Below are 14,805 nucleotides of genomic sequence, written 5' to 3'. Positions count from 1 at the left end.
ACACAATGGTTGCCACACATCAACAAAGTACACCAATGCTCTTTATGAGGGTGTGTCATGTGACACACAATATGTCACGTGACACGCACAATGGGTGTCACACATCAATAAAGTATACTAAAGGCTTTTTATACTTTTTTTCCTTGGAGTGTCACGTGAGACACATCAACAAAGTACACTAAGGCTCTTTATACTTTTTACCTTGGAATGATGTATGTCACGCGAGACACACACGAAAGGGTATAATTGACCACTCAATGTTACTAAACAAAGGAAATATGATCAATTGGTAAGATATTTCCCCACTAATAGGATTAATCAGAACATTAAAAATAACCTTAGGACCAATCGATAAAATTGTTTGTGAGATAAGATTTATTGGTAAGTATTAAGACAAAACTCATTAACCAATCCATTTTATACTTTTTCTTGATGAGAGACAATAAATAGAAAACTAACTAATTATGGTAATAAAAAAAAATGATAAAACATTGCATGAAGAGCATTGTTGTTCAAATTTAAAAATCATATTCATTTTTCAAACTCAATAATATGTCAATCAATTAGGATATTTATGACAACATTTTATCTCATATTTTTTTAATCATTAAACCAATTATATTACTTACACACTATTAAACTTAAAAAATAAATTAAAAAAATAAATTTATATATCATTTTGCTTCCTGTAATCATTAGCAACTTGGGTGGCTGGTGTGGTCCCAAATTAATAAATAATAAAATTAAAAAAAAATTAAAAAAATCTACAAGGAATTCCCCGTATATTCCGGAGTCTTTTAGGTGCCGTTTGATAACACTTACGTTTTCAATTTTCTGTTTATATTTACAAAAATTTTAAAAACTCAAATAAAAACTTGTTTGGTAAATTTTCTATTTATAAATCAGTGGTCTCAGTTTATAAATTTGGCCAAAAAATATAAACTTAAAAAATGTGTTTCCGTTTTGAGTTTTGAGTTTTTTTTTTTTTTACCACCCAACACTAGCCATCACCAGCCACCATTTTCCACTACCGTCTTTCGCTACCACCACCCACCTCCCATCACCAGCTGCCACCACCACCCGCCACCATCACTTACCAGCCACCTGCCACCCACTCGCCATCATCACCCACCCCTCGCCGCCACCACCACCACCCACCTACCATCCACCCGCCACCACTCACCACCCGCCACTACCACCCACCACCTACCCGCCACAACCACTCACCACCCACCTGCCACCACCATCCACTACCCGTCACCACCAGCCACCCATCACCACTAGCCACCTGCCACCCACCCGTCACCACCACCACCACCACCCCCCCACCCACTCGCTATCACCCACCACCGCCACCCACTCACCCACCCACCACCACTCGCCATCCGCTACCCACCTGCCACTACCACCCACCACCCGCTACCACCACCACCACCTACATGCTACCACCCACCACCTGCCACCGTCACCTATCCACCCACCATTACCACCCTTCACTTACCCATCACCACCACCTACCCCCCACCACCCGCCATTCGCCACCCACCTGCCATCACCACCCACCACCCGCCACCACCACCCACCTGCCATCACCCACCACCAACTGCCATCCGTTACCCACCTGCCACCACCACCCACCACCCACCACCCGCCGCCGCACTAGTAGAAAAAACACTTTCCGTGACGAACATGTTTGGTCGCGAAAAGTACCATATTTGGTCGCTAAAACCTTTTCGCGACCAAAATATGTTGGTCGCGAGTTGGTCGCTAAAGCCTCGTCACAGATAGTTTTCTGCGACCAAAAAAGCCTTTGGTTGTTAAAAGTGACCATTCGCGACCAACTTTTTTGGTCGCGAAAAGTCCAATTCATATTAGCCAAAAATAAACTTTTAGCGACCAAAGATAAGTTGGTCGCCAAAAGTCAACGCCTTGACCAAAAAATAATAATTCTTTTGTGCTCCCTGGGACTTGAACTCCTGACCAAGGAGTCACCATGCACCCAATCCACTCTACCACTCTGCCAATAACATACTTCTTGTTCATATTTGACAAAAAAAATATATAACCCATAAAAATTGGGTTATATATTATTTTATAAAACTTTTAATGCCTAAATAGAAAAATAGCATGTAATTACTGTAGTATCATTTTTTTAAAAAATTTATCCCGCCATAACTTTCCGCGACCAACTTTTTTTTTTGGTCGCCAAAGGGTAATCTTCCGCGACAAAAAATGCCTCTGGTCGCCAATAGTAGACTTTTCGCGACTAACTTTTTTTTTGTCGCCAAAAGGTGATCTTCCGCGACCAAAAAAGCCTTTGGTCGCCAATAGCATACTTTCCGCGACCAACTTTTTTTTTTGGTCGCCAAAAGTAATCTTCCGCGACCAAAAAAGCCTTTGGTCGCCAATAGTATACTTTCCGCTACCAACTTTTTTTTTTGATCGCCAAAGGGTATACTTTCCGTGACTAACTTTTTTTTTGGTCGCCAAAAGGTGATCTTCCACCACCAAAAAAGCCTTTGGTCGCCAATAGTATACTTTCCGCGACCAACTTTTTTTTTTGGTCGCCAAAAGGTGATTTTCCGCGACCAAAAAATTGTGGTCTCCAAAAGTTAAATTTTAGTCGCAGAAAGTGGACTATTTGCGACAAAAAAAAATAGGTGGTCGCCAAAAGTGTTTTTTCTTATAGTGGCCACCACCACCACCACCCATCATCCACCCAACCCACCACTACCCGCTACCCACCACCCACCGTCACCACTTTCTACCACCGTTTTCCGCTGCCACTTGCCACCACTTGTCATTTCTCACTTTTTTTGAGTAGATTTTTAAATTTTTTAAAATATTTTGTCAATTACCAAATGCGTTTGTAATTTATGTTTTTCTAAAAATAAACAAAAAATAAATAAAAATTAATTTATAAAATATTTATAAATATAAACTGAAAACGTAAACGTTACCAAACAGCCCTTAGCCTTTTTTCGGGAGTCTTTTAGCCTTTATTGCGCCTAATGTTTTGAAGTGAGTCAAGTTGAAGCAGCAAGATAGAGCCAAGCAAGTAGCCAAGCTACCAAAAAAATATAGAGGCAAGCAACCAACTAGGCCATGGAGATTAAAGTTAAGATAATTTCTAGAGAAACCATCAAGCCATCTTCTCCCACTCCCCATCACCTTAGAACCCACAAGCTCTCATCTAGAGACCAGTACGCTACATTTCTTTACAGTCCAGTGGTTCTCTTCTATGCCCCCAGTGCTATTCATGCTATCTCTGGTGGTGGTGGTGGTGATGGTGATAAATACGATGACTTGTTCCATGACATATCCCATCGTCTAAAGGTTTCGCTATCTGAAACCCTCACTCACTTCTACCCACTTGCTGGAAGATTGAAAAACAATCTCTCAGTCGATTGCAACGATGAGGGAATTGATTTTTTTGAAGCTCGTGTCATCAACAACTGTGGTGTCTCCGACATTCTTGAACGACCCAGTGTTCAAGGCATGGTCCCTTTGGCTCCACCCGAACCCACAGACTATAACAATGCCCCTCTGTTACACGTTCAGGTCAACTTTTTTCCATGCGGCGGAGTGGCTATTACCGTGGAAGTTTCCCACAAGATCAGTGATGGAGCCTCCTATTCCTCATTTATCAAGGCTTGGTCTGAAATTGCTCTTGGATCCCCCAACACTGTAGTCCCAGATTTCACTGCTGTCTCCTCTCGCTTCCCCCCAATAGAGGACTTCCCAGTTACATCGTTAACATTCAGTGGAAAAGGCCCAAAGGTCGTCACAAAGAAGTTTGGGGTCGATGCCTCAAAAATCGCTGACCTCAAGTCCAAAACCGCCAGCGCGAGCGTGCCACAACCCACCCGTGTCGAGGCTGTCACAGCGCTCTTTTGGAAATGCGCACTGGTTGCATCCAGATCAAGATTTGGTGGGACTCGAAAATCGTATATGCTGAAGGGAGCAATAAACTTGCGGTCAAAGCTTATACCACCTTTACCAAAACATAGTTTTGGAAATGTAGTAGGAATGTTCCAGATAATAATTGATAAAGATGACGATGACTACGAGAGTGAAGTAACAGACATGTCGGGGTTGGTGTGTAAGATGAGGAAAGGGGTTGAAGAGGCCATCATGCAGAACAATAATTTGTCGAACAAGGCAACACCGCAGGTGAAGAAGGAATATGAAATGGAGGTGTATTACCATACCAGTAGATTTTCTGTATACGAAGCGGATTTTGGATGGGGGAAGCCGACATGGTGGGGAATAGTTGGTCAGGCTTCTATTAGGCCACCTGGAATGGCAGTGGTGGATACAAGAGATGGTAAGGGAGTAGAAATTTGGTTGACTCTAATTGAAGAGGACATGGCCATAGTTGAAGCTAACCAGGAGTTGCTGTATTATGCCTCACCAAACAGAGCTGCTCTCTAAAACAACTAGTCCAGTCCTGTGGATGGATGGTCAATGATGGTTTCATTATTAATATTATCTTTCTTCCTATGTATTTCCAAGTTTTATGTGTTAAGACTTGATGTCGTGTTTGTTGCCCTCTGTGAGTCATGGTGATGACTTATTATCTTTGTTTGTGTATGCTTCAGATCGAAATAAAGTTAACTATGTTCTTAACGTTGGTATTTTTATGATAAATAAAATAGATAAGATAAAATAATTTTTTTAAAAAAAATTCTTAAAGGAAATACAAAACTTGAAAACAGTTTAATTTCAAGTATGATTTTATTAAAGATTTATTTTGGAATTAGAAATTAAATGGATAATATTTTGCATATAATTAATTAAGGAGATTTTAATTGTAATTAGTCACTATTCTAATTTAGCTTGGGATTTATGAGAATTATGGAATTTGATTTGTATATGATTCTATTAAAGATTTATTTTGAAATTAGAAATTAAAGATTTAATTAATTGGGTCCGAATTAGAGTTAATGAAATTAATCAAGTTATGAGGAATGAGAAATATGATTATTATGAATTAAATTTACTTATGAGGTATCTAATTTGAATTAATTTATTGACGGAGATTTTTAATTTGATTTGAAATTGAAGGCTTTAGAGATTTGAGAAATCAAAATTGATAATGAAAATAAATTTAATACGATATTTGGAGTTTTTTGAAAGTTTGGTTGAAAACCTGATTTAGATCGGTAAAAATTAATTATAAATAACTAAGCCTTAATTGAAATCAATTAGCCTAATTAACTTATGTGGGGCTTGAGATTTGTTATGATTAATTACATTATGTGTTAATTAAGATTTGTTAAGAGTAAAAGTTTGTTTGAAATGATCTATATAAATATATTTTTTAATTTTTAAATTAAAAAAAGTTAAAAAAATATACGAATATTTAGGATAAATTTTTAACTTATTATTAAAAAAAGGGCAAATTACATATACACCCCTCCAGGTTTGGTTAAATTACAGATACCCCCCTGAGGTTTCGGAAATTACATCCCGCCCCCTGAGGTTTGTATTTTCATAACAATTTACCCCCTGAGGTTTATATTTCATAACAAATTACCCCCTAATTTCTTATGCAAATATAGCATTCAGGGGGGAATTCGTAATTTCTCAAACCTCAGGGGGGTATCTGTAATTTTGTCAAACCTGGAGGGGTGTATATGTAATTTGCCCTTAAAAAAAGTTGTGTATTATAATATTTTAATAAATATGCAAATGAGCTGTTTGCCCCTACATGATTATTTCGTACTGACTGTGCGTGACGTGAAGTGGCAGTACGGCGTACGGCTTGTGCGTGCAATGTGTGGTGAGCGGCTCCCGAGAAGATGTGTCAAGTATTTTTTATTTATTTTTTTTGGGACAGGTTGCGAGGAAAGGACAAAAGCAGGGACCTCTGACCAGTGCTGTTTTCCGTCCAAAAAACATATGAGTAGTATGAATTTTTGAACTTGAAATAATTTTTTCACTTTTTAATTTTTTTAAATTTATCCAAACACCTACTAAGGTCAAGTTTGACATCTTCAAAAAAATTTAAAAATTCAAAAATTTAAAAAGTCACTATCCTATTTAAGTCACATCATCTTATTTAAGTCACATCATCTTTTTAACACATCACTTTAAATCCAACTCATATTTCATAAAAAATCAAAAAATACACTTATTTAATATTTCCGAACTTAACCTAAATGCTGCTTAATTAAATTAATTTTAACCATAAATGAAATCGTGGAGTGGGCTGTCCTTTGTATTTTTTATAACACTGACTTGGGAACAATAGATCATGTGCTGATGGGTTGTCTTTTAATTTGGAAGGTTTGGTCCCATTTCATGAATTGGTGGGGAATTTATTAGGCTATGCCAAGTTCATTGGTAGAATTGTTGGAATGGTGGGCTGTAAGTGTAAAAAGTTGGAAGTTCTATTGTAGAAAGCTTTATTGCTGGCATTGGTATGGTCTGATTGTACATTTAATAATGCTCAGACAAATTAGAGTGGCCTCGTAAGTTAAAAGTAACGTTGATGGGATTTGTTACTCAGTACAGGATGCTCACTCACTCTCTCTCTCTCTCTCTCTCTCTCTCTCTCTTTCTTGTTGTTATTTGGAAAATGGGTTAATTTTTGACTTCTTTAATTATTTTAGTTTAGGTTAAAAAATTTGATTTGAAATTTCTTTTTTGATTTTTTAATTTTTTTAATTTTTTTAATGAGAGAAAAGTGTAATGATTATGAGTTAGATGTGATGTTTTATTTTTTGTGACTAAAATAACCTATTTTATCTTTTGTAACTAAAAATAACCAAAAAAATGTAAAATAGCTATTTCCAAACAGAGCCAATCTCTCAACTCTTGAACTCACTTTCTCTCTCTCTAGAAATACTCACAGCAGAGAGCTGGGCCAAAAAAAAAGAGAGCTGGGCCAAAGCTCCAACACAACGATGCACACCCGCTTATCTCTCTGGGCCAAAGCTCCAGCACAATAATGCGCACCCACTTCTCTTTCTCTATAATTGAATTCTTCAACACACAGCAAGATGGACCCCTTCTTCTTGGCTTTGAAAAGTCTTTCACCAAGTAGTATACACTGTCAACACAATAATGCACAAATATACACACACTTATTTCGTGACGCCACATCACACACGTGCACAACTCCTATGAGCTCCACCACAACAATTACGTACACAGATTTCTCAGCACACCCTCACCCTCACCCTCACCCTCAAGTTGCAGACCATTTGACAATTCAATTTATGATTAAAATTAACTTAATTAAGCAACACTTAGTATTAGCAAATCTTGATTAACACATAATGTAATTAATCATAACTAATCTTAAATCTCACATAATTTAATTAGTCTAATTGACTTCAATTATGACCCAATTAATTATAATTAATTTTTACTAATCTGAATCAGATTTTTAATCAAACATTCAAAAGGCTCCAAATATCAAATTAAACTTATAGCCATAATCAATTTTGGTTTCTCAAATCTCTAAGACCTTCAATTTCAGATCAAACTCAAAATCTCCGTCAATAAATTACATATTCAAATTGGATACCTCATTAGTAAATTTAATTCATAATAATCATAATTCTCATTTCTCATAACTTAATTAACTTCATTAACTCTAATTCAGATCCAATTAATCGAATATCTATTTTACTAAACTGAATCAAATATTTAATTAAATTCTCATATGGCCTGATACTTGAGATTAAACTGATTCAACTCATCAATTTTACCTCCTTAAACCATTTGGATGTTTAATTTCTAATTCAAAATTAAATTCTTAGTAGAATCATATACGAATCAGATTCCATAATTCTCATAAATCTTAAACGAAATTAGAATAATGATTAATTTAAATTCAAATCTCCTTAATTAATTATATACAAAATATTATACGTGATGAGATCGTTACAATCCATGAAATTTGGAAAGAAATCGGTTTTGAAGAAGAATGTCGGTTATATGTATGATCATGAAAGATTTCATCTTTTTGGCTTGAATATTTGAAATTCTTGCATACATGAAACCTTTTTAATTGAGGATTTATGTAACGCCCTCAAAATAAACCCATAATAACATACATTCACGATAAAGAAAAGAGATTTCATATTATAATCATCAGAGTATTCTTACAAAAGGTATTACATGTTAACAACAAAAATAAATGCCCTATAGACTTACAACTTTTCCAAATCAACACTTGATCACAAAAAAAAAAAAAAAAAAGAGTACTAACTCTACATAAAATAAGCCATTGGCTTGATATGTATGTAATACAATAAAACAACAAAAAGGAGTCTGACAGCCCCAAGCCTCCCAAGCTACGTCCTTGGTGGTGGCATAACACCTGTACCTGAAAATGATGTCCCATATAGGGTGAGCCAATGCCCAGTAGAGATATGCTAAACATAATATGAGCAATAACTAAAACATTAGCACTTGATAAATGTCTAACTCATATAAACCAATCATACAGTACATTCCAGTCCCATAATCCTTCACTTAACAAAATTCAACATATAAACATGACTCAGAACCTGGCCAGACAACTTAAGCGAGACTACATCTCAAGCCAATAATACTTCAAATTGTCATTTTACGGAAATTGCGTCCGTGGGATTCGGCACCCATGTGTAATTATTTTCTCATGGCCATTTTACGGACATTTCATCTGCGGGACTCGGCACCCATGTATAGATGTTTTCAGATTGCCATTTTACGGACATATCATCCCGCGGGATTCAACACCCATGTATAGATATCTTGACTTGCCATTTTACGGAAATTGCGTCCGCGGGATTCGGCACCCATGTATACAAACACACAACTTGATTAGTTTTAGTTCACCTAATCATCATGCTGTGTCTACAACAATCAAGACTATCCTCCACCGATAACCCAAAACAGTTATTTCTAAATAGATAATAAATGCATCAACAGGTAAATTATCAACATTTTCAAAGGTGAGTGATTAATGAATCCAACTCCACCATTCTACCTCATAATGAGCCAATTTCATTATTCCCAACTCAATTTCATAATTTCATTACATTTCCAAATTAATTATATAAATTAATTCATAACAAAATTTTAGGGCTTTCTCTCATTTTTCTCAACTTTGATCCCAAGGCTCAAATATCAACAACAACACCAATAATCTAATTTCTAACCCCAAATACACATGTATAGGCATCAAAATATAAAACCCCTCTTTATACATTTTGAAACCCTAACACCCAAAATCACCCAACATCAACATCATATCAAAATGACTAAAAATTTATGTCAAAGAGCATAAGAATGAGTAGTTATCCCTACCTCAAATTCGGAGCTCAAAGGAAGAAGATGAAGAAAACTCGAGGTGCTCCAAATCAAGAAATTTTCGGATCAAAGTGAAGCCCCCACCAAGCACAACACCTTTTACAAAGGGACAAGGGTATGAGATCACTCTTACTAGATCAATACCTAGAGAGAAGTTGAGTTTTAGAGAGAGGTGCTCTCTAATGGAGGTTTTGAAAAAGTAAGAGAGAGAAAGGAAATCAAAAAGTGATTTAAAATGGCCCAACTGCGATCTAATATACGTATGATTCGCTCGAGCGGAGAATAGGACGCTCGAGCGTCAAACACAAAAATTGGACTCGCTCGAGGGTAAGAATGCCCGCTCGAGCGTCAAGACACAACTGCAAAACACACCCGCTCGAGCGCAAAGGGAAACCCGCTCGAGCGTAGATTACACTCGTCCAGTACTTTTATAGACATTGCACACCCGCTCGAGCGCCAAAAGGCCCACTCGAGCGCAAGGAAATCAGCTTGAGCGTGAAAAACGCACTTGTAGAAGTTTTGCAGAGGCACAAAATGCTAAAAGTGTGTAAACTCCGCTCGAGTGCAAAGGGACCCGTTCGAGCGGACCACCAAAAATCTGGGCAACAAGGAATGGGACTAAAGCTCAACCAACTTGTTCGAAACACGCCCAACACAACCCAAGACTCAAATACAAAGAGTAAAGAATGGAAATGAGAATGAGCCAACCACACATCCATGGAGCCGAGTCCGGAATACAATAAATAAATAGTGGAAAAACAGGATCGCTATAACCTCCCCCCTTAAGGAATTTCGTCCCCGAAATTAAGTACAAGTTTCAAAAACATGTTTTTTTTTTTCTTTCAATTCTCAACAGTATTACAACTCAACATTTATCAACTTAACCCAATATCGGTCATCCCATCTCTTTTCAAGGGGCAAGTATAATATGATCTCCAACATGCATTATCAACATGCATCACAAAATTTATTCGATGCCAATATTATATTTGCATTTCTAAAACAGAGTTAACATATGCAATGTTAAAATAAACTTCCATTACAAGGCAAGTTCTACAATATTTCCATAAACCAAAACATTCACAATGTTTTACAACTTAAGACATATTTAATACTCTTAAAGTTTATCAATATTACAAGATTCCCAATACATGATCATGTATTAACAAACAAGTCCGGATATTTCTCGCGGACCTCCAACTCACGTTCCCAAGTGGCTTCCTCCACTCTGTGATGTTTCCACAAAACTTTTACCAAAGGAATGGTCTTGCCTCGTAAGACTTGATCCCGCCTATCCAAGACCCGAACCGGCCTCTCCTCATATGAGGCATCCTCGTCAACCTCTAAGTCGGTCCAATCCAATACATGCGATGGATCCAGTTCGTACTTCCGAAGCATACTAACATGAAATACGTCATGCACTCCGGACAACTGCAACGGCAAAGCTAAACGGTAGGCAACCTCACCAATCCTCTCAAGGATCTTGAAAGGGCCTATAAACCGAGGGGACAACTTCCCACTCTTCCCAAATCTCATCAATCCTCGCCTAGGTGATATTTTCAGAAAAACATGATCACCCGTCTCAAATGCCAAAGGCCTCCTCCTACGGTCGGCATAACTCTTTTGGTGACTCTGGGTTGTAACAAACCTCCTACAGATAAGCTCAACTTTTTCCATCGTTTCCCTCACCAACTCCCGGCCCAACAAAGGTGCATCACCCACCTGGCCCAACAAACTGGAGACCTATACGGTCGGCCATACAAGGCCTCAAACGGTGCCATACCGATACTTGACTAAAAACTGTTGTTGTAGGCAAACTCCACCAAGGGCAAGTGCCTCTCCCATGACCCACTAAAGTCAAGGACACAACCTCGGAGCATATCCTCAAGGATCTGAATAGTACGCTCGGACTGCCGTCTGAGGATGATAAGCTGTGCTAAAGGTCAACCTAGTACCAAGGCACTCTGCAAACTCTGCCACAACCTAGCAGTAAAACGAGGATCTCTATCAGAGACGATCGACACTGGGACCCCGTGCAACCTCACTACGTCCCGAATATACAAGTCGGCAAGATGATCTACCGAATCTCTCACGCGCATAGGGATAAAGTGCGCCGACTTAGTCAACCGGTCTACAACCACCCAAATAGCATCACTACCTCGCTGAGCCCTCGGAAGACCTACAACGAAGTCCATAGTGACATGCTCCCACTTCCACTCGACTATAGGCAAAGGTTGTAACAAAACCGCTGGCCTCTGATGCTCGGCCTTCACTTGCTGACAAGTAAGGCACTTGGACACGAAAATTGCCACATCCTTCTTCATACCCCGCCACCAAAACAGGCGACCCAAATCCCGATAGATCTTAGTGCCTCTCGGATGTACCGCAAGGCGTGAATGGTGAAACTCTCGGAGTACCTCTTCTCGGCAAGACTCCGACACAAACAAGTGGTCTCGGTATCTCACACTCAGGTCGGGAGACACAGACAAACCCTTCTCAGCCTTCCCACTGGAGATCTTCTCTCAAAGGGATTCTACCTCAAGGTCACATCTCTGGGTCTCTAACACTCGATTCACAAGTGTAGGCTGCGTAACAACAGAAAACAAGGCCGCAGCCTCAATGGATTCACCCAGAAGCAAATCAAACTCACCAAGTGCACCCAACATCTTCCACTCTCGGATGGCTATACAAGCTACATCACTAATGGATTTCCTGCTAAGGGCATCGGCCACAACATTGGCCTTACCCGAGTGATAGTGCAACTCGAAGTCGTAATCCTCAATGAACTCCATCCACCTTCTCTGCCTCAAATTCAAGTCCCTCTCTGTAAACAGATACTTCAGACTCTTATGATCTGAGAATACCTCGAATCTCTCACCATAGAGGTAGTGCCTCCAAATCTTCAAGGCAAAAATCACGGCTGCTAACTCTAGGTCATGTGTAGGGTAATTCTTCTCGTGTATTTTCAATTGACGTGAGCCATAGGCAACCACTTTCCCCTCTTGCATCAACACACAACCCAAACCCTCTCGTGAGGCATCACAATAAACCGCGTAACCTAGACCCCTCTCTAGAATAATCAAAACATGAGCGGTGGTCAATCTAACTTTAAACTCTTGGAATGAATTTTCACAAGTCTCACTCCATACAAACTTAACCCCTTTTCGCGTCAATCTAGTCAACGATGAAGCTAGCCTGGAGAAATCTTTCACAAATCGGCGGTAATACCCAGTCAATCCCAGAAAACTGCGTATCTTAAAAGCGCTCTTAGGCTGTGCCCAATCTTGTACTGCCTCAATCTTGGATGTATCAGTAGACATCCCTTCCCCGGAAACCACATGGCCTAAGAATTCGACCTCTCCTAACCAGAACTCACACTTCCCAAATTTGGCGTACAACCTATGGGTTGTAAGCAACTCAAGCACCACTCTCAAGTGTTCCTCGTGCTCCTCCTCCGAAGGTGAATAAATCAAGATGTTATCTATGAAAATGACTACAAAACGAACTAAGAATTCCCGGAATATCCGGTTCATCAAATCCATAAACACTGCCGGTGCATTGGTGAGCCCAAATGGCATCACCAAAAACTCATAGTGGCCATACCGCGTACGGAATGCGGTCTTCGGAATATCCTCCTCCTTGACCCTCAACTGATGGTAAGCCGATCTCAAGTCTATCTTAGAGAAACAACGGGACCCTTTCAACTGGTCAAACAAGTCATCTATACGGGGCATAGGGTACTTACTCTTAACCATAGCCCGATTTAACTTCCGGTAGTCGATACAAAGTCTCAAGGCACCATCTTTCTTTTTAGCAAAGAGGGCTGGTGCTCCCCACGGCGAAACACTAGGGCAAATAAAACCCTTATCTAACAACTCTTGGAGTTGAATCTCCAACTCACTCAATTCAGCTGGGGCAAAACGGTAAGGTGCCATAGAAATCAACACTGTGCCAGACACTAAATCAATAGAGAACTCTATCTCTCGATGTGGTGGCAAACTAACAAGATCCTTGGAAAAACACATCCGAATACTCGCAAACTACTCTCGGCAACTCAACCCCGATCTCATCACACTCACTACTCAAAAGGCTAGTGAGAAGACCGCTAAGTTTATTCCGCCCTCGTGGATCATACACTAGTGGTAACACACTACCAACCCGATCCCCCAAGAAATGGAAGCAATCCTCGCTCACGGTACATACAGTGACCCTCTGGCGGTAGCAATCAATAACTGCCCGGTATGATGATAACCAATCCATACCCAAAATCACATCAAAACCCGACATGGGCATAACTACAAAAGGAAATGGAAGCTGGTGGTCGGCGACCTCTATATCACAGCCCCGACACCCCTGTTTCAAAATCAACTCACCCCTAACAGGTGATACAACACAAATAGGAGATGCTGACTGTGCCAATTCCAACCCCAAAACAGATGCAAATATAGCAGATATAAAGGAATGAGATGCACCCATATCAATTAACACATTGACAACCGAGTTGCAAAACAAAAAGGTACCTCTCACAACAGATGGAGCCAGTACTAGATCCTGCAAGGTAACAGCATACACGCGCCCTGTAGGCCCCTAATCTACCTGCTCACCTCTCGGAGCAAAAGGTTGGTGTACAGACTGAGACGATGAAGCCCCCTGATTGGCCCTCGAGGCCTGAATAGACTGTGCTGGCTGCGAACTCTGCGTCTGTCTCAAACCAGACTCACCGGGTGTACCACCCAACTGTGGACAGAACCTCTTCAGGTGCCCTGCCTGACTACACTGGTAATAAGAGAACGATCGACCTCTGCCCTGACTCTGGCTCTGAGGTCAAGCCGAAGATGAAGTTACTCTCTGACCTCCTCCCCTCTGTGGGCAAGCTGGAGACTTGTGGCCCAGCTGAACACACTTAAAACAGGTAAAGTCTCCTGGCTGCCTCTCCCAGAACCCGAACTCAGTACTGGAAAGGTAGATCTCACCAAGGCACTCTGGGACTGATGAGGGTTAGAACTCCTCTGTCTCCTGCCATCCCCCTGGCCATCCTGACTCATCTTGGAGCCCCTCATCCTCTCCTCCTCCTCCATCATAGTCTCCATATGGGTCGCGGCATCCACAAGACACCCATACTCCTGGATCATAGAACCCCCGACTCTCATCTTCAGGCCATGCCTCAATTTCCTCTTGAACTCAATGCAACGGCGTTCCTCAGACGCCACAAGCTTAGGTGCGAACCTGGATAAGCTAGTAAATGCAGCCTCAAACTCAGCCATTGATAAACTCAGCTGCTTGAGTTGACAAAACTGGTTCCTCAGCTTCTCCCTGACAGCTGAGGCTAAGAACTTCTCCTGGAAAGCACCTACAAAAGCCTCCCATGTACCACCAACACGGCCTCTCATGAACTTCTACCACTGACCCGCATCCCCCTTCAGCTGGAAAGATGCCAAGGTCACCTTCAATACCCCGTCTTCGATGCCAATCATCTCAAATGTCTTGGTCATCTGT

The 14,805-nt window shown here is 40.2% G+C and overlaps 1 protein-coding gene across 1 annotated transcript; it reads left to right on the top strand.

Moving 5' to 3' along the window:
* Window positions 1-2,991: 2,991 nt before the first annotated feature.
* On the top strand, window positions 2,992-4,629 carry LOC145804475 (akuammiline synthase 1-like). The gene has a single exon (XM_082898448.1). It carries the CDS (start codon window positions 3,106-3,108, stop codon window positions 4,432-4,434), a length of 1,329 nt encoding a protein of 442 aa, XP_082754574.1. The 5' UTR covers window positions 2,992-3,105; the 3' UTR covers window positions 4,435-4,629.
* The last annotated feature ends 10,176 nt before the right edge of the window (window positions 4,630-14,805 follow it).

Source organism: Camellia sinensis, chromosome 12 (genome assembly GCF_055761805.1).
Source record: "Camellia sinensis isolate YWXY chromosome 12, ASM5576180v1, whole genome shotgun sequence".
Classification (NCBI taxonomy): domain Eukaryota; kingdom Viridiplantae; phylum Streptophyta; class Magnoliopsida; order Ericales; family Theaceae; genus Camellia; species Camellia sinensis.
Note: the sequence above shows the minus strand (reverse complement) of the source record. Positions and strands in the feature narration are given on the sequence as shown.